Genomic DNA, 27,809 nt, shown 5'->3' with positions numbered 1-27,809 from the left:
CAACCATGCAAAAAACTAATTTCTAACAACATGAAACTATTATCAATAATTCCAAAACTCAAAACAAGTTAAACAGATATGAAATGAAGACCCCTCTGATACCATTTGATGGAAAATAACATGTTTGTATCCATACATAATATACGTAGTGGAAAAATAACGAATCTACTTCATTCATAAGTGTTATCATGTACTATCTAAGTTTCAGAATATAAGAACAGGAGAGTGTACCTTGAAGCGGTGAATTTCAAAACTGAATATCAGAAACACTTGGGAACACTTTCAATCTTCACTCCAATTTCACTAACACCCAAGATGTGTGGTCTCTCAATTAGTTTTCAAAGGGAGAATGTCAAAGTGACTAACACTCATATACACACTATTTCACAATTGTGTTGTTACTATCACACATAAAAAATCTTGTATGTTTTATTTTTGTATGAAACTGGTTATCTAATTGGGCTGGCCTTTTGGGCATTTCCAATTGGGCTTAAGTGTGTGGCTTGGAGTGGGACCAAAAGGGACCAATAGGACACTAGCTGTAATGGGCCTTGGGCTTTTCTATCAACTCTTGACAAGTCCAAAGTTACCATTAACTATATTTAATACCACTATATAAATATAGTTGCACTCTAGGCCTTATCTATAAATTATATCCCAAGACTTTATTGCACATGCAACCCCTTTATAAAATATTCGTAATAATACAAAGTCATGAAAGTAGACTGCCACTGTGTAGATTACTACATCTTAAGTCCTTGAGTACCCGGTTTAATCTTTTAAGTTATTCATCATATATTTATGAAATTCAATTTCATAAATATATACTTTAGTAACTCCTTACTAAAGTGGTTAGGCCTAACTCTCTAAATAACCAAACCCATTAAACTTATTTTAAAAGAATATTTTGTATTTCTGTTAAGAGATTATGAATTCCATATTGAGAATATATGTTCCATCAACACTAAGTGTGGTTGCCCAACATACTGAGGTTTTGACCATAACTATAGATCTCACTCCTGATATATCAAATCAACCTATAATTAATGATCAGGTCCATTATTCTCTCAATATTAAGAGTTCATATAAGTATAAGTCGTGAGTTTATCATTCATTTGACAGTCGTTAGGAGAATAATAAATCTCACAGTGGTCTAGTTTAATATGTCTTAACTCTTAAAACATAGCAACTAGAAATCTCCATTTCCATGATCAAGACAAATCATCTTAGATGATATGTTATAGTCTTCGCAAATGAAATGCCCAATTTTATTACCGACTACGAACTAAAATTCTGAGTTTACAAAGAACTTGTGATTTATTTCTGTGACTAAATCGCATACTATGCATCTCATGAACTATATGATAATGCCCCAATATTCATGTTACCATTATTTTTAGATAATAATAAAAACAACTTCATTAAACACAACATTAAGTCATACATAATAACATACATAGCATCATGCAATAAGATTTAGGGGCACACATCCTAACAACTGGACACACTTGACCTAATTGCTATAAGTGGCAAGCCACTCAACAAAGCAACAGCATGGTCTCATCTGGAAACCTTAGTAAGTTTTCATCCTCTCTTGCTTCTCTAGGAGATATCCTCAAGGCCCTCATGTTCCTCTCAAACTTGAATGGTTGCAATTCTTCCCCCTCAGTGCCGGTTGAACGATTCGCTAAAAGGAAAGGTACTTCCAAGGTGTGGAAGGAAAAGGGCTCCAAGTGATTTAGTCATTTTTTCTCTCTTTCCCCTTCTTGTTTTTGTTTTCACATTACTTATGTTTTTTGCTTTCTTATTTTGAGTCAATATAATTTTTATGTATTGTTTTGTTTGACATGTTTTTGTTTGTTTTGAAACATACAGAATTTCATTAAGTTTTTCAATTAAGGTTTTCATAAGACCTTTTCATAAGTGTTTTTCATACAAGGAATGAAATGGTTTGTATGTGAGTGTTGGACACTCTCCTATTCTCTCTTTGATGAAAAACTGATTGAGAGACCACACATCTTGGGCATTAAGTAGAATTGGAGTGAAGATTAAAAGAATTCCCAAGTGCTTCTGATCTTCAATTTTGAATTTCACTGCACCAAGGTACGCTTTCTTATTCTCTAATTCTGAAACTTACATAGTACATGTTATCAATTGTGAATGAAGTAGATCCGTTAATTTTTCGCTGCACATATGGTATTTTTCTGTATTTTCCAACAAATGGTATTAGAGCGGTCTTCAATTCGAATTGTATAACATGTTATGAGAGTTTTGGGAATTAGAGACAATAGTTTCATGTTGTGAGAAATTTAATTTTCTGCATGGTTGTTGAAACTATGATTTGATGAAAACTAATTTTGATGTTATGATGTTGTTTAAAATTTGAGTCTAAGTATGTTAACCTAATTTTTAAGGCTATAGCATCAATGATAATTAGTTTAGATATCAATCTGTGTCCATTATGTTCATATGATGATTGTTTTGTTCATGAAAACGTTAAAAAAAATGTCTTAGAAAAATTCTGAAAATTTCAAAAATTGCGACGCTCGATTGATCGAGCATCTTTCGAGCATCGATCGAGCTGGTAGAAGTTTTCTCGATCGATCGAGGATCTGTCGAGCATCGATCGATTCAGAATCTGTCGAGGATCGATCAAGCAGCCAGAACTTTTCTCAATCAATCGAGGTACATTCTCGATCGATCGAGAACTGGATATTCAGAATCTTTTCTAAGTGTTTTTCATCTATATAAAGAACAAAGATGTGTGTGATGAGATTACACATGGTTCTAACTAAAAGACCTAATGAAATCAAAGATATTAGTTAAATAGAACTCTTAGTCCTAAATAGTTTGGGACTTGTCTTTTAACAAACATTCTAATGAGATTGGAATTGTTATATGTTTAAAAGTCCTTAATTTATTTTAATTAGAATTTTTAATGAGATTAAAGCTTAATTAAAATGTATATAGTTTCTAATTAGATTAGAACCTTTCATCTAGGAAATTAAGTATAGAGTTCTTTATAACTAATTTTTGATTCATTAGTGTTTAAGGAATCCTAAATGGTTTAGGACTTCCATTTTAGTTAGTGATTCTAATGAGATTAAAGTCTTGAACAAGTGCAAGGTTATTAGTTGTGATGGGATCACAATTATTTAAGAAAAACTCAAATAACAAGTGAGAGTGCTTAAATAACCCTTTTGTTAAGTTTATTGTAATGTGAATAAATACCTTGTCTTGACTTTGAGTCTTGCATTCCCTGCGGAGGGTATTTATTTCACGGATTACAAGGTTAAACTTCTTTGTGATTGCACGAATGTTCATTATGCTATAATGACGTGACTTAGTAACATCACATTGAATTTAAACAATTAAACACATTTGATGTGTAGGGTTAAAATTGTGATTAAATCACAATGTTTTTAGGACGACCACTTGTTTTAAAATTTCTAGTGGGAGAAAGATTCAAGGGTTGATTCTCACGGCCTTCATTGCTGGTTTATAGTAGTGTGATTAGGCACCTCGCCTTGGCGCATATGCCTTGCTCCCTTTGAAGGGTGTTTAATTCATGGTACTATAGGTTAAACTTCTTAATGATAGATGAAGTGTGTTTTTACATTGAGAATGACCACGCTTCCGTGGAGTTACTTGGTGACTTACATTGATTCTAGGCAATGGTGTACACTAGACTAAGTGTAATGTTAACCTCATTTCGGAGCTATGTCATTATTACTTAGAGGCTAAAGGAAAAGCGGCAAATTATTTTTGTTTGGTAAGAGTTACCATGATAGCATTAATAATGAGAATGATTCTCGGCTGATCATAGTGATTGGTATGACCTCGCTTCCGAGGAATATTAATTACAGGATTAGGTTGTCGTTGCACCTAGTATAGTATGGTTTTTGGGTTCCATATTATATGGTTATGGTTGCAAAATATAATATCCCTGTAATTATGTTCATACTCTCAAAATAAAGTTGTCATAATTTGGTTCTCTAGCTACTATTTTAACTGAATCACATTAACTAAGAGATAATTTTGGACATGGTGCTTAAAGGAGCTGAAGTACATAAATATGTTTCGATTCAGCATTGTCGTGATTTCCTTTGTAAGATACATTGATGGAAGATAGCTTATGATATGATCATAATCTCCATTGAAATGCTGAAATATAAGATTGGCTTCTATTTCAATTGTACTAAAGCATGAGATGCAAGAGTTAGTACTAGTTTTAGACTTTATATTAAGTCTAAATGAGATGTTTGGTATGAATCATATTGAGTGCTAAGAAAGGCTTAAGGAGTTCCAATTCTATATCATTTAATGAAAATATTTTATTTTTGAAATGAATTGGAATTCTTGGATGAAGAGATTAAATGTTAATCTCATATGGATATGATCCACAAGTCCTTGTTAGAATCATTTGATCAATTCAGATTGTTTTGAAAATAAATTCTATTTAAAGTCTAGAACTTGTAGAGGCTCCTAATGGCATTAAGCCTATTGTTCTCAAATAGGTCTACAAGAAAAATGAGATTGATAGAATTGAAGGTGCAAACCGTCAAAGTCAAGACTAGTGGCAAAAAGATTTATTCAGAAAGAAATGGTTCAACTATGAAAAGATTTTTTCACCAATAGTAAAGTTTGACACTATCTAGATTCTCTTATCCATTATATTTCATTTGGATGAAATATGGCAATGAATGTCAAGAAAGCTTCATCTAGTAGCAATCTTGAGAAAGACATCTTTGTGATGTAACTAGACTTGTACATAACAAAGAACCAGTAGTGTTTAGTATGCAAGTTGCTTAAATTCTATTTATGAACTAAAGCAAGCATATGAATCATAAAATATCATCTTTGATCAAGAAATCAAATTGTTTGATTTTGAACAAGTATTGGAAGGCCTCATGTGCGTAAAAGTTATATAGAATAATAAATTTCTTAATGTATGTTGATGACATTCTAATCATTTAGAATGATGTAGAGTTATTGTCATCAATGGAGTTTTTGGTTGTCTAGTCCAGTTTGATATAAAGTACTTGGGAAAGACTAGTCACATCCTAAGAATTAAACTTTGTTAATATTCAAAAATTAGGATGTTGAGTCTATCTCAAACTACTTAAATAGATTAGATTCTAGCCAAGTATAGCATTTAATACTTCAAGAAATGATTCTTTCCTTTTAAGTTTGAAGTTCCTTTATATAGGATTATGGTCCTAAGACATATAAAAGGAAGAGCGTATTAAGACAGTTCCTTATATCAAAATGATAGGAAGTCTTTATGCTATGCTAAATACTAGGCCCACAGAAGTGAAGTTTTGATAGTTACTGGATGTACAAATACTGACTTGTAGTTTGATTGTGATTTATGAAGTTGGACTTCAAGATATGTGTTCATCCTAGGTGGTGAAGATACACATTATGAAGTTGAACTTCAAGATATGTGTTCACTCTAAGTTGTGAAGATACACATTAAGTGTAAATAGTATCTTCTCATTAGAGAGATATGAGTACATGAGAAATAGTAGTAGAAAAGATAATTTATGCAATAAATTTTGTTGTAACTTGTTTCCAAGCCTTGCCTTAGAGTGATTATAAATTACTCTAAAGGGAAGTAAGTGTCAGATATATGATAAATTGTCTTTGAAGGCAAGTGGGAGATTGTTGGGGTTTATGCCTTAAAATCCAATTTATTGGTATGTCATTAATAATTAAATTGTTTAATTATATGAGACTATTTATAAATGAACTAGTGGGATATTATCTTAGTCCATGAGATGCATTGTACGTGATTTATGTGATTTAGTCACAAAAGATGTAAATCACAAGTTTCTTGTAGACTCAAAATGTAGTTTGTAGTCGGTGATGAAATTGGGCGTTTCATCTGCGAAGACTATAACATATCAACTAAGATGATTTGTCTTAATCATAGAAATGGAGATTTCTAGTTGATATGTTGATATGTTTTAAGAGTTAAGACATATTGAATTGGACTGCTGTGAGATTTATTATTCTCCTAATGACTGTCAAATGAATAATAAATCTCACAACTTCTATTTACATCAACACTAAATCCTAAGAGAATAATGAACCTGATCATGAGATGTAGGTTGCTTTGATATATCAGGAGTGAGATCTATTAGTTACGGTCAAAACCTCAGTATGTTAGGCAGTCACATTTAGTGTTGATGGAACATATATTCTCAAGATGGAATTCATAGTCTCTTAATGGAGATACAAAATATTTCCTTGAGATAAGTTTAATAGGTTTGGTTATTTAGAGAGTTGGGCCCAACCACTAAAATATATATTTATGAAATTGGATTTCACAAATATACAATGAATAACATAAAGGATTAAATTGGGTACTCAAGGATTAAGATGTAGTAATTTACAAAGTGGCAGTCTACATCCATGACTTTGTATTACTATGAATATTTTATGAAGGGGTTGATGTACAATAAAGTCTTGGAATATAATTTATAGATAAGGCCTAGAGTGCAACTATATTTATATAGTGGTATTAAATATAGTTAATGGTAACTTTGGACTTGTCAAGAGTTGACAAAAAAGCCCAAGGCCCATTGGAGCAAGTGTCTTATTGGTCCCTTTTGGTCTCACTCCAAGCGACACACCTAAGCCCAATTGGAAAGGCCCAAAAGGCTAACCCAATTAGATAATCAGTTATATATAAGGAGAGAAACATACAGAATTTCATTAAGCTTTTCAATTAAGGTTTTCATAAGATCTTTTCATAAGTGTTTTTCATACAAGGAATGAAATGGTTTGTATGTGAGTGTTGGACACTCTCCTATTCTCTCTTTGGTGAAAACTGATTGAGAGACCACACATCTTGGGCATTGAGTGGCTTGGAGTGAAGATTAAAAGTATTCCCAAGTACTTCTGATCTTCGGTTTTGAATTTCATCACACTAAGGTACGCTTTCTTATTTTCTAATTCTAAAACTTACATAGAACATGTTATCAATTGCTAATGAAATAGATTCGTTAATTTTTCGCTGCGCATATTTTGTATGAGATACAAACATGTATTTTCCTGTATTTTCCAACAATAAGTAAGATTAAGTAATCTCTTGTACTTAACTCTCGTATCACTCTTTTTGATGGGAATGACTAAAGAATCTTGAGAGAAAGGCATAAATAACTATCTCACCACTATTGTCTGCCAATCAAAAATGACACCAGTATGCTTCGGCATAGCAAAAGTGCAATGTCAAATAGCTTAACATAATTGGGTATTTCTTTTCTCTCTCTTATATGCCCATGCATGATATGCTTAATAAAAGAAAAATATGCAAAGAAAACATTAAAGCAAAAGAAACAAAATACTTTAAAATATAATTGCAAGCATATATTCTAGGAGATGTAGGAGTTATAGGATGTACCTCGAAGGGGATAGTCCCCATCAAGTAGTTATGATCGTGTGTGAGTTAAATTGATTTACTCATATCTCAAATCTTCATAACATGTGGACACTCATGCAATCTTGCGATGTTTTTTGCACACTATACGCAATATTCTTTACTACTTTTGATACATGTGTAAGTACAATGTGATTTGGCCATCACAAGGTCTGCATGTGTCAATGTATGCTCACTAAACTGTCTTAACTTGTTTTTGAAATACAAAATTGGTTAGACTTGTTTTGTGTGTGTGTGTGTGTGTGTGTGTGTGTGTGTTTTGGAATGTATGACATTTTTTTAGAGATGATTTTAAGAGCTTAAAATGTTGGTTAGATCCTTGGTTGAGATGCATGTTTGATTGCATTCATGTCTGTGTTTTTCTCTTCTTTGAAAAACTGTTTTTAAGCAATCTCGACAGCTCCTCGACACCTCTCGATAGCTAGGCTATCTATCAAGCTCTTCAATTTCTTTTTATTGCAATCTCGATAGCTTCTTGACTACTCCTCGATCCATCGAGAAAGTTTCTTTCTTCTTGATAGATGCTCGATAGCTCCTTGATCCATCGAGCCCCTTTTGCTATGGACACCTCTAGATATCTGCTCGATAGCTATATCTCTTCAACCCTTTAAAGCTCGACACCTCTCAATCTGTCAAGAATTATGAGTTTCTATAAATAGGATCCGCGTGAATTCTTTCTCATTTCTCTCAATCTCTCTCGACTCTTGTTGACTCTTCACCTCCCAAAACCTTTCTCTCTCTCATTCCAAATTTCTTTCCTAAGAGTTTTTCGGTTTAAAGATCATCTTCTTTCTTCTGGTATGATCTTTTTCACTCATTCTACCATGCATTTAATGTTTTCTGACCTAACTTTTGGGATTTTTGAAAATTTTTTGGTTTTTTTCAAAATTGATGAAGTTTTTGTGAAATTTTTGGGATGGGTATCGTTTATATGGTTTTAAATCATCATGAATTGCATCAAATTTGCATTATAACAATGTTTCATGCATTTTTTATGTGTGTTTACTTTGTTGTAATGTTATGTGCTGGTAGGTTTGGATTGGGCTGAGCCTATGATGTTTTTAAGCTTGCATATCACATGTTATGCATTTTCATGCATACATACCTTTATTTATCTTTATATTGATATTGATTGTGTTGGTGCTTTTCTGCGTGTCTCTCTTTCTACCTCTCTCCTTCTTTAAGTTGGTTGCTCTATGGCATTTAAACGAAAATCTACTCCGTCTCGAAACCCTCTTCATTTTGGGGCTTCCTCCTCTTCTATTTCTATCCCCTCTCATATTCAATTCTGTGATGATAAAGCCCGTAAGGAATTTTTGAGGAAATATTTCTAGATGAGGCATTCATTCGGAATGCCAACTCATTTTATTAGGCTTCTCCAATACCGACCTACCAATTATCATTCACAATAAGGGTTAGGAGTCACTGTGTGGCATCTCGGTCACATGTCCTTCCATGATCATATAGGAGTTTTACTCTAACATGCATAGATTTGATTATTTAGTACCTCTCTTTGTCACTCACATTTGAGGTACGAGCATCGTGGTCACTCAGGATATTGTATCTAAGGTGCTCTATGTCTCGAGGGTAGCGCATCCTAACTACCCTGGCTGTAATCGTCTGTGGACTATGTCCAAAGTCGAGCTCAAGTCTTCTTTTTGTGAGCGACCTATTGATTGGGGTGATCATCAGTACACCCCTTGTTTAGCCTTTGCTAAAGGTTCGAGGTTCATTAACATGTGATGACTTTTGTTTTACATCTATTGTCTTTCTATAACGCCATCACAGAGCACCATGCTCGATTTTTGATTTCCCTTCTAGAGCATCTTACTATAGACTTCTCCTCTCATTTCATTCTTTCCCTCATAGATGTATATAGGGATACGGAGACTTGGGATAAGCCCATCTTCCCTTTGGCTATCACGTGGATCATTCACCATTTTTTTGTCTCCTATCCCGAGTTGGACCATTTCTTAGTTATGTGTGCCATAGACGTCACTACCGTTAAAAGGAGCGAGGTGCAACTACAATTAAGGCAGCCTGAGCTTTTACGGCTCCATCCACCTCCGCTCCTTCTTCTTCCACGAGTGGGGTGACTCTCGAGGACATCATGGCACAACTTGTGCGCATGGATGCTCACCTTGACACTCTCAATGATGAGTTGTGTCAGGTGGACACCCATATTGGTCATATTGCACGACGAAAGAGTGCCATAGGTGGTTTCATTGCTTCCTCTCCATCTCCACCGGCTTTAAAGGATGAGAATGATGATGGCTCTAGTAGTGATGATGCTAATGAGGACGATGGTGCTAGCTCGCCTAGTTATGATGAGATGTCTACTTGATGTACTTGCCATTTGTCACTTGTGACAAAAAAGGAGAAGTAGTTTTGGATATGAGAGTAGTCATACTCATAGGGGGAGGGTTAGTATAGGAGATTTTTGTTAGGGGGAGTGTTTATATTTTTTAGGGATGTAGTGAGGATTTGTGACCACTTTGTTAGGGGGAGTGTTCATGTACCTTAAGTCTTGTGACCACTTTGTAATAGCAAACCCTGTACTTGTTGATGATATATATATATATATATATATATATATATATATATATTTGAGGTTGTTATTATAGTTCTTTCACCTATCTCTTCATATGTTTTTTCTTTTCTCTCCTTATGCACATACTTCTTATATCTTGTATGCAATCTTTTATTTTTGTTTCACACTAAGATGCCTTGATGAGTTTTGTTTAGAGTGTTTCAGAAATATAGGTTTTTAAAGTCTTCCTAGCCATGAACTCTCTTTTTGCAAAGTTTTTCAAGAGTTTGTGATAAGATAGATTTTATTGTATTCAATAAGTGAATATGAGTTGAGTGATTTATGACTTCTCTCATATGTTTATTTGTTTGTTGTGGTTTTGTCACGGATTGCGAAAGGGGGAGATTGTTAGGACATATGTGATTTATGTTAAGAACACCTGCCAACATTTTTTTGTAATTAGCTAATCCTTTGACAAAACACATTTTACTTGTATTTGGGTAGATCTAGGATGTGTTTAATGCTACAAGAAACAAGGTTTCAAGTTCAAGTGTTAAAGCCATGCAAGTCTATCTAAGAATCAAGTGAAAAAGTGTTGTTCATTAAAGCTTGATAGCTAGTATCTATCGAGGTTTAAAAAACTGTTTTAGCTTGAGTCTCGACAGCTGCTAGATAGATAGGGTATTTGTTGAGGTTTATGAAAAACAGATTTTAAGTTCTTATATTCATTTAATTCGTAAATGTATGTTTGGGCTTTCTTTTCTCACAACCCTAAACATATATAAGGATTATTTTAAGGGTCGTCATAGGTTGCACAAGAACACAATTGCACAAGAGTGAAGTAAAGTGTGACCAGAAACCTAGTTTGCCCTAGTTCATCTTGAAGAAACTGCTGTGTTTGTACACTGTAGCATTTTGTGACCAAGCAACTTCATGATCTTCATTTGTGATAATCTGAAGAACTTTGCAGCTAACATCCTTTACTTGGGTATTGGGGGTAAGGGTTCAACTGTAGGTTGGTATAAGGTACTGGGATTCCTTTACTTATAACCGCTTGTTTTGATAATAGTGGATTCTCAGGAATGGTGACCTTAAAATCACCCGATGGGATTTTTGCCTTGGAGGTTTTCCCCATTTGTAAACAAATCATGATGTCAACTTTATTTTTCGCTGCGTTATACTTTAGTTGGTGATTTGTTTGTGCTGCCATATACATTGCATATTAATTTGATTAATTAATAAATTTGGGTAATTAATCAATTAATTAATCACAATGGGTCAATACATTCTTGGCCTATCAAGAGCCAAAAAGAAGGGTTAAAAAAAGGATGGAGACAAATTGACTCAAAAAAAGAAACGGACGGGAAAATTTACCTGTGTGATGCTGAAGAGACCCGTCTCCCCCATCGCCTCTGTTGCATGACTGCTCAAGTCCTTGTAATCATCAGCTTTGATGATGGATGACAGCTGCTCGAGGGCGTATTGAGGGTCCTCGCGGAGGAGGACGGGTGGCTTTTAGGCGACGAGGGCCTGACCTGTCATTAAACCCTTGCCCTTCCCCGGACCGGGCAGAGTAGCAGTCTTCTCTGTTTCAGCTTTTACCCCGACAGTTGACTCCGCCACCTCGGGCTTCATAAGGGGACAGTTAGACTTCTCCGGCGGTCTCTTCTTTATTAACAAAGGGACTTGGGCGGCAGCCTTAGGAGGCAAGGTGCCCTCCTATTTCTTCTTTACAGTAGCCTGCTACTTTTTGTAAGCCCTCCTCCTACCCTCCTCCATTTCTACATCAAGATGAATGAAAAGAAAGGGTTAGGAAAATTACAAGTAGAAAGAAAATACTATAAAGAGCGATTTACGTTTGTGTGCCTGGCTGTCATAGCGACGGGCAGCTTCGGAAGGTTCGGGACTGTCACAGTACCAATGGATCGTGCCCAAGGTGACGAGCTTAGCCCACACCCTCTTCTTTAACTTAATCGCAAAAATTTTCTCCGAAAAGCTCCACTACTCCAAGGACACTTCTAGACGGTCTCGAGCTGCAAACAAGGGAACGGTTAGATCAACAACAATAAATAAGAGACAAAATTTAAACCAGACAGACACTTACTAGAGGTGACACATCTAGTCGTCACCCTAAATGAAGAAGTAACGACTCTTCCAATTTTTGTTAGAATCGGGAGTGTCACACACTAGCCTAAGTACAAGCTTCCTCGGTAGGAAGTTGTACATACCTTTGGACTGGGTGATTTCTATCGGACGGTAGCAGTGGAAGAACTCTTCCACCATCATCCTTCACTCCCCATCACTTAAGGCTCTATATAGAACTTCAACGTCAAGGAAGACTCTCCAAGCATTCAGAGAGATTTAGGTGATAGTAAGCTCAAGGTATTGAAGAAGACAATGGTGAAGAGCACTTAAAGGGAACCGAAGTCCCACTTTAAACATCTTCTCATATACCCTGACGTCCTCGACACCCTTGTAGTAGCATTTTTTAGATTTAAAAGGTAAACAGATGGGTATGCTGTTAGGGATCTGGTACCTCTCCCTAAGTGTCTCGAAATGTTTCTTCTTGAAAGTAGAATTAAAATTGTTTATCGTCCACAATGGAAGGAGGATGAACTCCCTAAGACCATCCGGACCCACAATGTACTGGACAGGAGGATCAACGTAGACTACATCTGAACTACTGGAGTCACCTCCTGTACCTCCCTCTGATCCAACCATGTCTACATCCACGTCCTTATCCTCCTCCAAAGGAAAACTAGCAAACAAATCCCTTTCTTTAGGAGAGGTGTCGAGGTCATCATGACCAAACGAATACATCTCATCGTAGCCTGCTCCTTCATGGACCCACGATTGATCACTCGACACCTCCATGACATCTATCACCTACATGTGACGATTAAATCCCTAAGACTCTACAAGTCTACGCAAACAATAAGTAAGAAATATTTTTAAAAAAATGAAAGGCAAAAAGAGAACACAGTATAAGGCAACGAATGCTTACCAATTGGATGATATGAAAAAGCTACCAGCATAGCGTAGCAGACGAGCTCAGTAGGAGAACGGTCACCAAAAAGTGACGGAGAGAACGCAGTTGAGATGAAAGCGAACAATAGCACTCTGGCTCTAAAAATTTGTTATGGAAAGTAAAAATGAAAGGGGAAGCAATAGATATATATATATATATATATATATATATATAGAGAGAGAGAGAGAGAGAGAGAGAGAGAGAGAGAGAGAGAGAGAGAGAGAGAGAGGTAATGGCACAGAAGACAAAAGGATGCATCGATACGAGCAATTAACCACTAAAAACATGTCATGTGCCCTTACTGCATTAATAGCACTAGGCTAGCTTGTCAAATTAAGATACATTTCCTAAAGGTTGTGTTAAGCGTTACTCTAACGGTCCGTCTAGGAAATGTGGCGATGGACCCATAGAGTGAGAGGGCAACTAAAGAGGATAAAGTTAAGGTAGACGGTTAGATTTTACAGAGCCTACCATGGGTAACTTACCAGATTAACAAACAAAGAAAGGAAGCAACACGACGATGGATGTTGTAGGTGGACAGATTACCTGTAGTGGACGGGCGAGCAAGTAGACGGATACAAAGTGGATGATGGCAAAGCCACATGACACCTACATGGTTTAATTGGTCCTTAAGAAACCTCAAATGGAAATGACTTGAGCTTCACGGTTAACCCTAGTCAACAGAATCTCTTTATGGAAAGAATCTCGTAAAATACGTGCATTTACGAAGATTTTCTCTACAAGGAAATATTCCTCTTGGCCAAGAAACCAAAAGTAGGTTCTACACTACTATAAAAACCCAAAGTCTTCAAAAATCAAGGTACGCATAATTCTCCCCAACTCTGGCACTTTAGAGTTGTGAAAGTTCTCTGACTTAACCTTCAGAGGGTATTTGGTCGATACTACACCAGTACTTTCTTGAGGTCTTCTTTTTCTGTATTGTGCAGGTGTTGTCTTGAGGACGTGAGGACCGTGTGACTAACTAACAATTTTTGGCATCATCACTTTACAATAACTTTCTGCTTCTTGATCTCCCTACAGAATATAGCACCATTCATCAAAAACAAATACTATGGATTATTCTCAACCAGCTTCTATTCAATCCTACACCTGTCCCCTCATCCTTCTTTGGTCAAATGATTCCCCTTCTCACCTTCATCACCAAGACCAACTTTATCATTGTGATTTTTGTTTGAGCGATGTCAAAGAACCCTCAAATAATAAAGCACAAGTGCTTTTCTTAAATATATCAACATGCCCTTGGAATATAGCAAGAAGTTTACTAGTTTTCTGTACTGCCGTGGGGTCTTGTTCTTTTCCTATGTTGAAGTAAAGGATCAAGTTGTGGAACACAACTTTTTCATGTACTATATTCACGCAGCAAGTTTTGACGGGTTTCCTTCACGGCCCGCCATGACTAATGAAAGTAGGTTGGCTTTTGGGTTTGGTTTCCATCCTGGAACCAATGACTACAAGGTGGTCAGAATAGTGGCACAAAATCAGCCTACGGGTTAGGAACAACATATTGAGGTGTTCACTCTAGGGAGACCCATGTGGATGATCAACAAAAAGAACCTGTTCTTGCTTCGGATGCAACCCTATGCAGCTTCGTTTAATGGAAGACTACATTGGTTAGGCCAAGATAAGAAAGATGGTTCCACAATTATAGTTTCATTCGATTTGGAGTCCGAAAATTTTCACCATATTCCAATTCCAAGTAAATGTAAATCTAGACTGGATGGGAAAGATTGCCACATTGCAGTGCTGGGAAGGTGTCTCAGTTTGGTTGATTATAATGACATATGGTCAATGAAAATTTATGGTGTAAAGGAGTCTTGCATTAAAGAATACACCGTGATGCCTTTTGAACGTTTGATAGGACCTATTCGGCCTCTATGTCTACTGCCAAATCATAACATTTTGATCGAGTTGCAATATCTGCCAGAGAGTTTGTATGTTTATAGTGCAGATTCGATGGAAATCTACAAGGTAAGAATTCATGACCTCCCCCCTTGCCATTCATACCAAGTAGTTTCTATTGTTGATGATACTCTTGACAGTATATCAAATGGGTGCAAGCAGAAGAGCCCAGATGTATAGTAGTATGGGTGTAATTCTTGCAAAGAATCAAGAAGCATTCTATTTGTTGGTTTCAAGATTGGTTAGTTGGTTGTAAGATTGCAAGAAGTACAGCCAAGTTAGTTAAGATGGCTAGAAGTATTCAAGAAATGAAGCCGAATTAGATACAACATACAAGTTTTTAGTTGGTTGTTTTAGCCAATAAGTCTTGCAAGTAACTCGTATAAATAAGTTGCTAGTTGATTATTTTGCTTTTGGACAGTCTTGCAAGTAATTTGTATTAGTGCTTGTTGTCACGCCATAAACCAAAAGACTCCAAAGCATGAAAAACCGAGCCTTCAAGAGAACCTGTATGGAATTTTTATTTTATTTTTTATTTCCATTGATGAAGTAAATAAATATATTGATCTCTCCACAATACAAGTCAGAGCTCTATGAAACATTTACAAGCAATACAAACTACAAATCATGTGTCTCCAAATACACTTAATAATCTAACGCTCCAAATTCTATAAACACAAAGTCACAATCCTCTCTAAGGTATGCAACCTTAACAGAAAATCTAGGCATACCACACCCAAGGCTAACAGACCTCAAGTATCCAACCTCCAATAGAATTAATTATGATCTTGTTGAACTTTGCAAGATTGAGTCATCAACCATTAATGGCCAAATCTCCCAATTTAATATAGTATCCCAATCACCACCAATAAATTAAGCTTCATGCCCGATGTGTAGCTAATCTATCTGAAAAACTGTTGGAGATTGGGATGAGCTAAAACCCAATAAGTAGCATAATTAATAGGGGTGGGGGGAAATGCAAGTTTCATCTTCAATAATAATAATATGGCAAGAATGATTAAGTAATGAAACACAAAATTTCTCAATGTATATTGAAACTATATACCATAACCTACATTGTGTGAGCACTAACAATATAATTTTCAAAGTCATAAAGTCTAACATATAGTAAATTATCACAAATATACCACACTACCATATAGAACGGTCAGGGGACCCACCCATTCACAGCTGGCATGATATTTTCCTCTCTGGTATGCAGACTCTTGGTTCCATGGACAATAACCTCATCCATACCCTCAAGGTTTTTTCTCTCCCCCCATGGGCAATAGAGAGAGAATATCAAATAGGACCTCTCTTGCATGTGGTCTCTTGGCCCCATGGGCAGTAGCCTCACCCACACACAATCAATGAACCTCTTCCCCCCATGGGCAATAGGGAAGAACGTGTCATCCAAAGTAAAAAGGCACTGACCTAGATTTAATTTCGTTATCACAAAGACTACAGAAACCAAATCGGGTGATCACCGAGAAATCACACATGGCATGGTGTTAAAACCCCATAAAACTCACAGGTTACATTATTTTCAAATACATAGTTTATATCTAGGTAATTTCAAGAAAACCTTAAATAATCTAACTTCCACAAGGTTTGTAAGGTTTTCAATTTATTCTTGTCAAAAAGATTTTATATCAATTTCTCAATAACAAGACAAGATAAGCATCTTTAGATTTTCTAATAAACCATAAAATCCATAATTTCCTTAACAAAGATTAAATAAAAGATGCTCATGTTTTCCATGTCAACAATTCATGCATTTCCCAAACGTAATACCAAATATAATGCATTTTCATATATATATATATATATATATGTATGTATGTATGTATTAAGGTTACGACACAATAGCTTTTAGGAAAATATAGTTTCCATAGGTAGTTTCCAAAAGTGTGTCCAACCCAAAAACAATATTTATGCAATATGATTATTTTCCAAAAATTCCATGAAAAAGCTACTTACCTCAGCAGTCCATTCCAAATCTACCTCAACCGGGCACCACATTTAACCAATCAAGTTACTAGTTCCATCACCAAGTACCTTGGAACCTAGAAACACAAGTATCAAGCCTATTAATAACAAGGCCGACTACAAAAATTACACTATCAAATTTGTCTCCATAAATCGGAAAGGATTTTCTCAAAAATCAAACCTAACGCCCTAAAGCCTAATGAAGAGAACTCCTCACTTTCTTGGAGGTCTTGATTTGAGAAAGTAAAAATGATGAGGGTGACATGGGGCTTGAAGATTCGGTCTCAAGGGAGGGAGAAGAAGAGGGAATAAGAGAAAGGAGGGAGAGAGTAGCCATGAGAATGAAAAGAGGGGGGGGGGGGAAGTGGGTGGGTTTCACGTGTGGTGATAGATGGGGGTCCATAAGAAATATCTTGTTGGAAATTTTACAAAAATACTCTCACTAAAAATATACACATATTAGAGAAAAACTTGGGGTGTTACACCTGTAATCAATATCATTTCATCATTATAGAAATTAGACAAATTTTCTCGGCAAAAATGGGCAAATGCCCAGTTTGCGCAAAACAAAATGGGCAAATGCCCCCTTACCCAAACTAATTAGGGAAATGCCCCTCTTTTGAAACTCAATTTTCTTAAAATCAAGGTTAAAAAAAAAAATTCTAGAGCCCTATAGCGGCGTTTTGTAACTCAAGCTCCATGAACTTGAGTTCCATGCAAGTTTTTTTTTACCTATAACTCGAGCTCATGGAGCTCAAGTTTCAAAATGCCACTATAGGCTCCTTAAAACGCCACTATAGGGCTTAACTTGATTTTGAGAAAATCAAGTTTCAAAAGAGGTGCATTTCCCTAATTAGTTTGAGAAAGTGGGCATAATGCTGTTTTTTTTTTTGCGCGTAAAGGGAATTTGCCCATTTTGGCCCAATTTTCTCCCCTCTCTCTTTCAACTTAGTTCTTCCCCCCCCCCCCCCCCTTCGAATTAGTTAATTTTAATTCATTTTCATGTGAACTTGGAAGAAATATTCTCAACCATAATCCAGCATATAGTATCCTTAATCTAATGGCTCTGTAAGCTCCAAATCAATGAGTGAAAAAGACATTTGTTATCCTTATTCAACACTCAAGTCCAAGAATACGAGTACAAGCACTAACAAAATGCCTTGCATAATCGTAGGTGTGAAAATTGGGAAAAATAAAAATTTCATCTTGGCTATGCATATTAAAATATCAAGATACAAATAGATTAAAAACAAAGAAAAAAGACAGGGAACATATAAATTTTCACATAGACATCAGATCACAAAACATGTGAAGTGCCTATAAGAAAAGATGCCAATGAATGTAATCTTAAACCCAAACAGTCTTCCAAATATGAGCAGCATTTCGCACGTGCAATGATACTCTTTTTTTTTGTTCTATTTTTTGGCATAGTATCACATATTTTTTCACATATTTCAATCTAAGGTTTACACTTTTTCTCACAAAAAAAATGCACATTTAAAACTACCAATATGGTTAAAAATGTCATAAGGCTAGATCTAAAAAATGAACAAATCCACACACAAACTTATGATTTCAATGCTATTTTAGTATTCCTTTTTTAGAGCCATCCTTAAACATTTATGACCATATTAATAGTTCCAAATGTGCAATCTTGTGTGAAAAAATATAAAATCTCAAATTTGTAAAGTTGTGATTTACAATTATGTTTTATGTTGGCTTTATTCCATGACAAAAAATGTTGTATTTGCTTTAATTTTTTTTTCCTTGTATTTTTGTGGGATTTTACTGTATTGGGTTTAGAATTAAGTTGGTGAAGACTCAAACTTAATTGAAGATCAATGCATTTCGCAACTAGCTCGCGAGAAGTTTGCTAGAAAGGTTTCCGTGAAAAGGGCATGTGAGAAGCACATGACTGGAAGCTAAAGAATCGTGCCAGGCTATCAATTTCGCGAGTGTCTCGCGGGTAAGGCATTCTTGCGAGATACCCACGAAACTTTCTGCCTAGAAGATTTTTAAGTGTGACTTTCTTACCCTTCACCTATACTATATATACCCTCATTACCCACAAAAGTCTGAAAGGTCATTCAAAGAGAAAAACCCTAAATAGGTTTTCTACAACACACACACCCATCTTTTAGAGAGAGAGCTATTAATCCTTAGTGAGAAATCATCCTAGCCTCTTCTCTTTCCCTCTCCCATTGTCATACCTTGAGAGGAGATTTGTACTCAAACACAACTCATACTTTTTCAGAGTTTAGAGAGAGTTTTGGAGCTTAGGAAGCTTTGGGAATTTGCCGAAAGAATCCGGTGAGGCTTGGCGGATGCAATCAAGTGTATTGCGGGATCTAGAAAGCTAGACAAGACATGGTTCCGAGAAGCCTTGTTGGAGTAGGAGCTTGGAGGGCTTAGGTACATTGGGTAGATTAGGCTCGGAGGGTCTCTTGCTATTTGTGTATCCCAACTTATTGTCTAGTAGATCGATTTACCGCCTAGAGAGCGGCAGAGAGGCTTTTCGCCGAGTTCTTCGGTTTCCTCTTCGATAACACATCGGCGTGTTATCTTGTGTTTGCATCTCTCTTCCCTTACTCTTGTGCTTTACTATTATTGTTTGTTGTTCATATTTATGCACTAGAGTAATATCAGTTCATTGTGCACATTTACTTTTATTTCCGCACTTTGATTAAGTAAGAGTAAAAGCAATCTAGCCGTAATTTGTTAATTAGGAGTCTAAACAGCTCTTGTGTTTTTAACACAAATTTGAGTTTTCAAAATTGAAATAAATGATAAATATATGAAAAATAATAATTTAACCATTATTCGAACTCCTAGGTACATACATGAGATTAATCGAACCATATCTGAACCCCTATTTTTGATTTATTGTAGATCCATGATATCTGCCTTCTAACAGAGTACGGGTTAAATGTCGGTTGAATTTCCATGAACATTGAATTTGAACGAAAATTTGTATATTTCATAGGAAAAAAATAAGTTTAAGAAAAAAGTTTACGCCTATTTCATGTCAATGTGAGTACATTTCTTCAAGCACCTATGGCATAATTCATATAATAATTTACAATAAAACTTATACAATCTTGAAATAAAATATGTAGTAAGAGTTTCAAAATTTGAGACATCAAAAGTTTGTGAAAAATAACAAAAAATGGCCAGGAAAAAAGTAATTTCACTTTTATTAACTATGCATGGAAAGAAATTAAGCATGGCTACCTGTTTGACTCAACAAAGCCAACAAGATTTCTTTCATACATCATTCATCACCTATTTCCCAATCATGCATCTTCACAGCCATTTACATTCCAAAATTTAATAAGTGTAGTCCATCCTCTTTTGCTCTCCAAAGACAAAAATTTGCTCCTCATTCCTTCAAGAACTTTAAAGATTCTCCAAATACATCAAAAACTGCATGAAACTTAATATTGGAGTTAGTGTACCAAAAATTGCAGAAGTAGAGCACTGTGCCAAGAACTCTTAGAAGAAAGAGAACTTCTAATATGTGTCAAATTGAAGATTTCTAAGGCTGAGATCATCATCTTTAGATTTACAATGGAAGAAAAGCACTTCATTGTGAAGGTCATTGACAATTCGTACATAGATCTTTTCAGAAAGTTTGGATATCACTGTAAATGCATTGCTTATGCCAAAGGTTTTTTTTTTTTTTTTGAATTTATGCCAAAGGTTAAGATAATAACAAGCCAAAAAAATGATAATTGGATACTGTTCTCTTATTCAAAATTTTTTTTTCCAATGTTTCGAGAAGGTATTGGGTTGCCCTTAAAATTTATGTTCCTTCTGTTTTTATAGCTATACATGTCAATTAGAATATGACTCCCTAACTCATGCTTTGTTTTTAGCTTTATGCTCTACTAAGTACTAATACATAGTTCACCCAAATATTAATTGATAGACGATTAATTGCACTTTAAAGTGTGCCCTTAGGGCATTAATTAACAAAATCTATAAATTATATATGAAAAACTATTATAATAAAGGGAAATGTTAACAAGTACCAGGCGGTGCTCGTTAAGGTTTCCTATTTTGTGTTTCACTTAAAAAAAATAAAAAATAAAAAAAAATAAAAAAAAAAAGCTGTCAAAACAATTGTCAAAAGAGGTAAAAAAAAATTACCAAAAACTGAAAGACTACCAAAAATTGAAAAAATTATCCAAAAATTTACCCAAAGTATGTTGTTAACGGGCACCTTACGGTGCCCATTAACACAACCCTATAATAACTACCATAATTATCAAATTCCATATTTCTATATGAAATAAAAGGAAAAGTAAGGGTTAGTATATTTTCCCTTGCATTGAGCACATTATTGGCTAGTATACTTCAATTTGAAAGAAAATGTATTAAATGATATTTCATTGAGATGTTAGTTTTTCCAAGTATGAAATGGTACAAATTTTATCGCATTTACTTTCAAGCCCTCGTAAAAAAAAACAATAATTAAGTATTTTTATTATAAGGTAAAAGTTTGGGCCAAAAAAAGAAAGGAAGTGGCTGATTTGATCACAAAATAGGATGCCAAGAAGAACAACACAACCACCTAATAAATGCATTTTTAAAATTCATAATTAAGCATTTACTAAGAAATACGTGTGTCTTTAATTCATTAGTTTGCAGAAACTCATAGTGGTTGTGTATGTTTACATGTATAGCTATAAAAACTAAAGTAATGTGTATTTCAAAACCAACCTAACACCTTTCGGAAACATTGGAAAAAATGAATCAAAGAACAATTTCCCAACTATCTTCTTTTTTTCTTATCATTGTCTTAGCTTTTGGCATATGCAGTGCATTATCAACACCCAAATTGGATAAGCACTTTGTACGAATTGTCAACAACCTTGACAATAGTGTGCTTTTCTATCATTGTAAATCTAAAGATGATGATATTGGCCTTAGAAAGCTTCAGCCCGGAGAAAATTGGCAATTCTCCTTTCACATAAACTTTTTTGAATCAACACTCTTTTTCTGCAATTTTTGGTACACTAACTCCTCCAAAATTAAGTTCCATGCTGTTTTCAATGTATTTTCAACAGATTTAAAATTAATTCAAGATTGCGGTGGATACAGTTGCATTTGGATAGCAAAAGAGGATGGACTATACGTATATAATTCAGAAATGAAAATGGCTCTAAAGAAGCATGATTGGGAAAAATGACAGCAAATATATAAGTGACAAATGATGTATGTGGGAAAATCCTATTAATAAAAGGGAAATCTTTGTTTTTTCCAAAGTTTTTTTTTTTTCGATGTATCTAATTTCGAAACTATAACTATATTTTATTTCCTGATTTATTTTAAGTTTTATTGCAAATTTTTTATACGAATGATGCCACCTCGGTGCTAGATGAAATGGTAGTCACATTGACATGAACTTAGCTTGGCCTTTTTTCATTCAAATTCCATGTTCACGAAAACTTAACCAACATTTAACCCGTACTCTGCTAAAAGTTGGAATAATCATGGATCTTTTTTTCTTTTTCTTTTTTTATTATAATGGGAATAATCATGGATCTTCTATATTCCATAATGACTCAAAAATATTGACATAGTGGATTATTGTAGACCAAGTATGTACTAGGGGTTCAAATAATGGTTAAATGATTAAATTCACTACTTTCAGACAATTTGAACATTTGGGAGAATTAATACATTATTAAGTCAAACTTTGGGCCTCCCCATAGAGACTAACAAAGAAATAGATGGCTAACCACATGAAATTCTCCAACAATCTCATAAATATATGGTGCACCAAAACATCAAGTATTCATGAATTTTTGTTATTTGTTGGACAAATTTGACAAGAATTATAATTCTCATTAAATACAAAAATTATATCTCACATTTCAGGTTAGAAATATTAAATTTCATGTTAGGGTCACATTTATATGTAATTGGTACATCAATTGAAGAAACACACTTTACTTGTATTTAAGTCTTACTTGTAGTGTTTTTAAGAACATCATGAAGTACTTTTTATTACAAGTGGTAATGTGGACGTAAGTGCCACCTAGATTATGCCTTAGCCAAGTAGACCGGGTAGAGGGTGGATAATGAAGTCATCACCTAGATTAGGTTAAGGAATCATGAATTGAGCACTCTTCTATGAATGACTGATCTAACCAGAGCACATATCCAGAGTTTAAATATAGGGACGGAACACACACACACACACACACACACACACACACACACACACACACACACACATATATATATATATAGGGAAAGTGGGATGAGATAGGGGAATACACTCACACGCCAACACCAAAACTGCATGCGGCAGTTAGTGTCGCGGAGCAAGTGATAAACCCTTTAACTGACTCATGCTTTGTTTTTTGCTTTATGCTCTACTAAGTACTAATACATAGTTGTTTTCAACAAATAAATAAATAAAGTACTAATACATAGCTCACCCAAATACTAATTAATAGACCATTAATTTAACTTTAAAGTGTGCCCCTAGGGCGTTAGTTAACAAAAGCCATTAAATATATATCAATAACTATTCTAATAAATACCTATTAATTATTATAAAAATGCGTGTTAATAATAATTGTCATAATCAATACTATAAAGACAAAAAAATAATAAATACTAATAACAACCATAATTATCAAATTTCGTATTTCTATACGAAATAAAAGGGAAAGAAATTTTATTTTTTGGATAAAATCATCTTCTATTGAACTTTTCCTTGCATTGCACAAGTTACTAGCCAGTATACTTTAATTTGAAAGGCAACGTATTAAATAATATTTCATTGACATGTTAGTTTTTCCAAGTAAGAAATGGTGTAAATTTTATCTCATTTACTTTTAAACCCTGGACAAAATAAAAAAGACAATAATTAAGTAATTTATTTTAAGGCAAAAGTTAGGGCCCAAAAAAAAAAGGAAACAAAAAAGGGAGTGGCTGATTTGACCACAAAATAGGATGCCGAGAAGACCAAAAAAGAAAAATCTGTCAAATTAAAGAAAATTAATGGTACCAATGAAGACCAGTGAGAAGGTGATGAACATGACAATGATTTTTGCACAAGAGTCGATGAGGGAAAACATGGAAAAAATCTTCCAATGCTTGAATTTAAAATATTGAAATTCTTGGGGAAATATCATAAGGATTTTGAGCCTTTTATATCTTTCCTTCAATAACCTAAAATCGTCCTATATTACAACCTTTGAATAAAGACCTTCTTGAAGTCTTGCTGATTGTAAGCACACCTTTAGCTTTGATAATATTTCTTTTGGATTAAAACGAAAAATTGCTTGAGATTATCATGCCCAATTGTCTGACATCTTTAAAGATCAAATTTCTTAAATTCTCAGGTGAGTTGAAATTTTTTTTCTTAAACTTGGAGTACACCCTTTGTTTTTTTCCAACAAACACGACTCTATAGAGAGAGAAAATTTCTCAAATTCTCGAACGATTGCAATAAATTTTCAAACTTAGGACATTCTCCTTCTTGCTTGTTCCCAACATATGTGATTTCCAAGCATTTTCACATTTCATTTCTTTGATTGTCTTTAAAGATTCAATCGGAAAAGGTTCAAAAGAAAGAAGCAAATTTGATTACATGGTTTTAATGATTTCAAATCTTTCATAGACAATAAATTAAGTTAACTCTTGAGCATTGTGACTAATCAAAAGTGAATCTTCAAAAAGTGTGTAAAACACCTATGAACGTTTAGACTCCTAATTTACAAATTACCAATATAAGCTTATTATCAAACAATGTATGTGCGGAATATGAAAATAAGCTAAAACAGAATTGGTAAAACAATCTAAATCGAAATTAATCATAACCACAACAGCAATTAAAAGGTAAAGATTAAGGGAAGAAAGAGGCAAACACAAAGACAACACAACGATGTGTTATCGAAGAGGAAACCAAACTTCTCTACGTAAAACCTCTCTACCGCCCTCCAAGCGGTCAATAATCCACTAGAGAATGAAGTTGGGATATATGAATAGCAAAAAACCTTCCAAGCCTAATCTACCTAGTGTACCTAAGCCCACTAAGCTTCTTGCTCCAATGAGGTTACGCCGAACCTTTGTCTTCTCTAGATTGTTGGATTCCGCTATAGCCTATAGCATCAACCAATATCAATTGGTCCCTTCCTAACTGCTTCCAAAGCACCAAATAGCGTTCTCACAGATATGGGTATGGTGAGAAAATGATTTGGTTAAATTTACCTCTCAAGGATGTAACAATGGAGAGGGATGGAGTAGAGGAATTTGGAGAATCAAAGGATGAAGATTGTGGATAAGTCAATCTTGTTTTTCTCTAAGGTTTCTCTCTCAAAATTCTCTCTAGAAGCTCTCTGCAATACGTGGGTATAAGGGGTATTTATATTGTGTATGTTTGGAATGTGAAAGGTTAGTTTTTCCCAAACACAGTGATCTGGCAACTTGACCTTGTGATTTGACTGAGTCGCGAGTCTGAGTCGTGAGCTAACTATCTGGCCAGACTGGACATTTTGTCCTGTAGTGCTCTAGCTGGCGTGACTCTTCAGCTCTTCTGCATGCTTTACACGTGTGCCTCCTTTATTGACTTGCCAGTCGCGAGCCAGTTGCGAGGCCCAGCTTGAGTGCACACTCTTGAGTTTTTCTTCACACTCTCTCACACACTACCCTTACATGATTCCCACCTAAATACAAGGTTTCTAAATTCTGAATTACAAGAAAATTGGCATGGAATAAAGCCAACAAAATGATTGAATAAATTCAATCTTACAATCTCCCCCTTTGGCTATTCCGTGACGAAACCCTAAAACAAACTCTAGACTTAACATGTGAGTTGGGAACAGTTGAACAAAACTCACTCACACCTAACTCTAGAATCTATGAAGCTCTTGAACCATACAGACAAGTATTTCCTAAAATCAGCAACACAATACGATCATTGTAAGGAGAAAACTTGAAATGCATATGGAGCAAGCATAATGCGATCAAGGAATAATGAATAACAACAATAAAGTATGGCTTGACCAAAAATGAGCAATCACTATAAATAGTGACTACAATGATCATTCTCACAAGGAATGAACATTCGGACATGCAAGCAAATAAGCTTAGTGCAAAGTATCATTTGCATGTCCAACACTCAACCGATACAACAACACAAGTTAATTGCATCAAGGATATAAAATCCAACAAGGGCACAAGAATGATGTACTTAAAGAAATGCATAACATTAACAACAAGTACTAAGCTACAAAGCATGGGTACAAAACAATATAGTTTAAACAGCTGAACAAAATCATGAACTATGACCAAAGCAAAAACATAGTTAATATAACACAAAGCACTTTCTCCCCCTATCATATCACTCCCCCTATCATGAATCATAGGAGCTGTGATGAAATTGGAACATATATACTTGTAACCTGAAACACTCGCACAAAACACATTAGACCCTCAAGGTAAATCAAGCAATAAAAGGACAAGTATAATGCAACAAGTGAATTGCAATCAAGTAAACATGATGTGAAACATGTGAGCAACTTGACCATACACCAAAACAGTCATAAAGAAATGACTACAATGATCACATAGCAAAGCAAATGATCATCCAAACATGCATTCAATGAAGCGCAATAGCAAAAGGATGTATGCATGTCCCACACACAAACATGATGCAATGAGAACAACAAAGCATAGATACTAAACATAACTCAGAGCACCATAACGCAAACAAGAAAACAAACATAAATAAACACAATCGAAACAAAGTTTTCTTATTAACACAATGTCTTCTCTCCCTTGGTATATGCATCTCCCCTATGGAAAAACTCTCCCCCTACAAATGTGCACGAGAAAAAGAATTTCTCCCCCTTTAGAAATGACAAAACCCTTCGGTACACTACTCTAGAGTATACTCTCCCCCTTTTTGTCACGAATAGATAAAGGGTCAAGGAGAAACGAGGGCAAGAGATGAATGTACGAACAATGATAATGATGCATAAGGGATGTGAGATGCGAGATGAATGAGAAAATGAAGCTCAAACCTAAGACAAAACAAATTGCTACAAAGCATAAGGTAAGCATGACATGCTAGGATGAAGAAACAAGGTATAGACTAATGCATGACAAGGGTAGCAAAGGTGTGTGTGTTAGGATTAATGCCCTTAAATCCTATTGTATGATGCTATGTGTGATATTATGTATGACATGATATATGACTTAATATTGTGATTGATAAAGTTGTTTTATTATTATCTAAAATAATGGTAACATGAATATGGGACATTATCATATAGTCCATGAAGGAAAAATTCTGGTTTTGCATCTCATGCAAAACACATAGCGGAAGCAAAGAACTAGGATCTATTTCATTCATGATTGATAACGTGCACAATGTAAATTTCAGAATTTAAGAACAAGATAGCGTACCTTGGTGTGGAGAAATTCAAAACAAAGATTTTGGGAACACTTTTAATCTTCACTCTAATTCCACTTTACGCCCAAGATGTGTGGTCTCTCAATCAGTTTTTCAAAGGGAGAATGAAAGTGTGTCTTACACTCTCTCACACACGGTTTCTTTTTCTTTTCTAATATCTTCTTCTAAAAATTCTGTATGTTTCTCCCTTTATAACTAACTGATTATCTAATTGGGCTGGCCTATTGGGCCTTTCCAATTGGGCTTTAGTGTGTGGCTTGGAGTGGGACCAAAAGGGACCAATAAGACACTAGCTTCAATGGGCCTTGGGCTTTTCCGTCAACTCTTGACAAGTCCAAAGTTACCATTAATTATATTTGGTGATGCGAAGAAAATCAGTAGGCTGGATGCTTCGGACTGGAAAGGACTACTGGATCTTTCTACGGCCTGAAAAAGAAAGAAAAGCGTATCAAAGGCGACCGGG

The 27,809-nt window shown here is 35.0% G+C and overlaps 1 protein-coding gene across 1 annotated transcript; it reads left to right on the top strand.

Moving 5' to 3' along the window:
* The first annotated feature begins 14,553 nt into the window (after positions 1-14,553).
* LOC142616175 (F-box protein At3g07870-like) lies at positions 14,554-15,102 on the top strand. The gene has a single exon (XM_075789042.1). It carries the CDS (start codon positions 14,554-14,556, stop codon positions 15,100-15,102), a length of 549 nt encoding a protein of 182 aa, XP_075645157.1.
* The last annotated feature ends 12,707 nt before the right edge of the window (positions 15,103-27,809 follow it).

Source organism: Castanea sativa, chromosome 11 (genome assembly GCF_040712315.1).
Source record: "Castanea sativa cultivar Marrone di Chiusa Pesio chromosome 11, ASM4071231v1".
NCBI lineage: Eukaryota > Viridiplantae > Streptophyta > Magnoliopsida > Fagales > Fagaceae > Castanea > Castanea sativa.
The sequence above is the reverse complement of the archived record's forward strand: the minus strand, read 5'-3'. Positions and strand labels throughout refer to the sequence as shown.

What these genes read in the sequence shown, in the direction of transcription:
- LOC142616175 (XM_075789042.1), top strand. Translation starts at nt 14,554, where the DNA reads ATGTGGATGATCAACAAAAAGAACCTGTTCTTGCTTCGGATGCAACCC.